The sequence below is a fragment of the Ichthyophthirius multifiliis genome (genome assembly GCF_000220395.1).
Source record: "Ichthyophthirius multifiliis unplaced genomic scaffold scaff_1120509251008, whole genome shotgun sequence".
NCBI classification, from domain to species: domain Eukaryota; phylum Ciliophora; class Oligohymenophorea; order Hymenostomatida; genus Ichthyophthirius; species Ichthyophthirius multifiliis.
The window spans coordinates 27,437-30,925 of NW_004086289.1; the positions used below are offsets into that span (position 1 = coordinate 27,437).

General features: G+C 12.9%; 1 protein-coding gene across 1 annotated transcript, besides 7 other annotated features; it reads left to right on the top strand. All coding sequences in view use genetic code 6, as the record gives it.

Moving 5' to 3' along the window:
- Positions 1-208: 208 nt before the first annotated feature.
- Positions 209-268: a microsatellite.
- Positions 269-370: 102 nt separating this feature from the next.
- Positions 371-435: a microsatellite.
- A 126-nt stretch (positions 436-561) lies between these two features.
- Positions 562-594: a microsatellite.
- Positions 595-2,208: 1,614 nt separating this feature from the next.
- Positions 2,209-2,275: a microsatellite.
- Positions 2,230-2,324: a microsatellite.
- Positions 2,234-2,315: a microsatellite.
- Positions 2,234-2,326: a microsatellite.
- Positions 2,327-2,519: 193 nt separating this feature from the next.
- On the top strand, positions 2,520-3,156 carry IMG5_128150 (outer membrane protein, putative; the record flags this gene model as incomplete). The annotated part of the gene is made up of 1 exon (XM_004032144.1): positions 2,520-3,156. A coding segment is annotated over exon 1 (490 nt), but the record flags the coding sequence as incomplete, so codon positions are not given.
- Between the last annotated feature and the right edge of the window lie 333 nt (positions 3,157-3,489).

The following is a 3,489-nucleotide window of genomic DNA, read 5'->3' on the forward strand; positions in this document are numbered from 1 at the left end:
TTTATTCTATATAATAATTTTTTTATAAAATACATAATTTATTATTATTTTGCCATTTTAAATATAATATATATAATACTTTAAAATATTTTTTTCTCTTTATTAAACAATATGTTTTTTTATTTTTATAAATATTTTTATATTTTGTTTGACGAATTTATATTTTTATAGTAATATTTTTAATTAAAATATCTTTATATAATAATAATTATTTTTTATTTTTATATCATTTATATTTTTTTTTATTATTTTATTTTATTTATTTATTAAATTTAGATATTAATTTCTATTAATCTTTTTGTATTATTTATTTATTTTATATAATTATTTTTTCAAATCATTTTTATGTTTTTAATTTTAGAACCAAAGTTATATATAAAATAAAATAGGAAAATATAAAAAAATTTATAAATATATAAAAATAAATAATAATATTTTTTATAATTTAAACTTAAAAAAGACTTTTATTAATATAATTTTATTTTTACTTGATTTTTTATTTTTTGTTATTAATTTTTATTATAGTTTTTTATGATATTTCATATTATTTATTTATAGTTTTTTATGATTTTTTTTATTTATGACTATTTTTTTTATTATATAGTTTTATTTTTAGTTTTATATGATTTTTGTTTATGTTTCTGTTTTATTGTTTTCAATTTATAATTAATTTTTTTATTTTTTTTTATTTGTGATTATATTTTATTCTTTACAATTTTTTATATTTTCTAAAAAAATACAAAAGCTATTTTATTTTAGAATTCTAAATTACAGAAAATTCAACATAAAAAATAAAATAAATTATTTTTCTTATAAAATTTATAAATAAATATAAAAACTCTATTTTTTTTAATAAAATAAAGGAATAAAAAAAACATGAAAAAACTATCGTTATTGTTCTTAATAATGTTAATATCACAATCACATTCAGAATTATAACTATAACAACCATAACCATAATCATAATCATTAATAACGATGTTGTTAATAAAGTATTAGACGAATTAATAAAAAGATGATAAATTAACTATTTCTACTAGTGGCTTTTCTATTGAAAATAATTATGATGATGTAGAAAATAAAGTTACTAAAAATATGGAGAGATAACATGTAGGATATAAAGTTAAAAATCAAATTTAAGTAAAATCTTCTGTATTAGAAAAGGCTGAAGAGGTGATTTAAACTGCTATTAACAATGGATTTAATACTGTTGATTTTTTTAAATACTATCCAGGTGAAGCAGTTAAAAATACTTAAAAAAAGGCAGAAATAATTACAAAGGATCTCAAATATAAAGTTGACAGTATAAAAAAGTCTTCTATTAATTATCAAGAAATAAAAGGATAAACTATGACGATGGATGTTATAGTAGTATTTAATATTAGATAAAATACTGATGAAGAATAAGATAAATAAAAACATTAAATATTTTTTTTTAATATAAAAAAATCTTAGTATATTTTTAAGATAAAATATATTTTATTTAATATGTTATTTTTTTATATTATATGTAAATTAATTAGTAAAAATTTTTATAAAGTATTTTTTATTAAAAAAATATATATATTATATTATAGTAATATCATTAATTTTGAAAAAAAAATATAAATAAATATTTTAATTTGAAATTGAATAATGTTTTAATATAATTTAAAAAAAAATTAATAATATTAATTTAATAGAATAAATTATTAAATATTTTTTTATTATTTTCTTTTAATTTAAATAAAAAATATTTATAAAAATACATTTAAATTTTATTGTATAAAATTATTTATAAAAATAAATTATAAATTTAATAAAGATTTTTTTTATTTTATTTTTTTTACTTAAGATTCAACTATTTATACTTATGATAAATATAATATATAATTTTTTTAATTTTAGAATAAATAATAAGAATTTGTATATATATTTAAATATAAATATTATAAAATTCAAATTAAATAGAAATAGCTTATAAATATAAATAAAAAACTAATAAATATTTTATTATTTTAATAATTATTTTATTTCTTAAAATTTTATATCTTTTTTTTATTATATATATTATATTTTTTTTTTCTTTTTTATAAATTTTCTTTTAGATTTACATCAAAATAAAATTATAAAAAAAATTCATTTTAATTATATGTATAAATTTAATTTATAATTATGTAAATTTATTTTTTTAATAAATACTGAAATATAAAAAAATTCATAATTTTCTTATCTTTTAATTTTATAGTATTTATTTATTTTTATTTTTATACTATTTATTATATTTTCTTTTTATTTTTTATATTTTTTATTTTATTTTTATTTTTAATTTTTATCTATTTTATTAACATATTATATAAAACCTTCAATTTATTTTAGTTTTTAAAACCAAAATTATATAAAATTACACATTAAAAAAATAAATATCTATAAAAATTATTAGTAAATAATAATATAAAAAAAACTACTTTATTTAAAAAAGCTTTAATAATAATAAAAACATGAAAGTACTATCATTATTATTCTTAATAATATTAATATAATAATCATAATAATGTAATGAAATTAATTAATAATGCGAATGTCAATTATACTTAAGTACTCTACCTGATCCATCAAAAGTATAAGGAACAGCATCTACATCTCTAAATGATACTTAATTTGAAATATAAGTTTCTTACTAAAATATGGATAAAAATGTTTAAGTTGCTCTTTAAAAAAATAGAGAAGTTGTAAAATAAGTATTAGATATTTATAAAGAAGATAAAGACTTAAATGTTTCTTCTAGTGGATTTACTATTGATTCTTCTAGTTATATTGAATAAATGAATGAAGAAACTAAATAAAATGAAAGAGTTTTTGAAGGATATAAAGTTAGAAATTCGATTTTGATAAAATCTTCTAATTCATAAAAGGCTGGATAAGTGATTGATAATGCTATTAATAATGAATTTAATTCTGTTGATTATATTAAATTTTCTCCTGATGAAAAACAAATACAAAAAGCAAGAGAAAAACTATTAAGAGAAGCAGTTTAGGATGCCACAAAAAAAATAGATTTAATTTTAAAGAATCTAAAAGAAGAAGTTATTGGTGTAAAGAAAGTTTATAATATTAACGAAAAAATATTTGATACTAATGATAATAGAATTAGGCCTGCTTTTTTATCATAGGGTGGTAATGAAAATTAAACATAATTAAATGATAATTTTTTATTTTTCATTATTTAATATATATAATAAAATTAGTTTTATTATTTTTATATAGTTTTTTAAATTTGTAAATGAAATGTTTTTATTTGTAATTGAAATAGCATTTATATTATATATTTATATTTTGTATGCAACAATAAATAGTAAGAAAAATACTTTATAAATAAAACAGTATGATATTTTGATTTGAATGTATATATTTTTTTAGAAAAATATTTTTTAGTCATTTATTATTCTAATAAATTAATATTAAATGTTATTATTTCGAACTTATTTTATTATTAATAAAATAAAAACC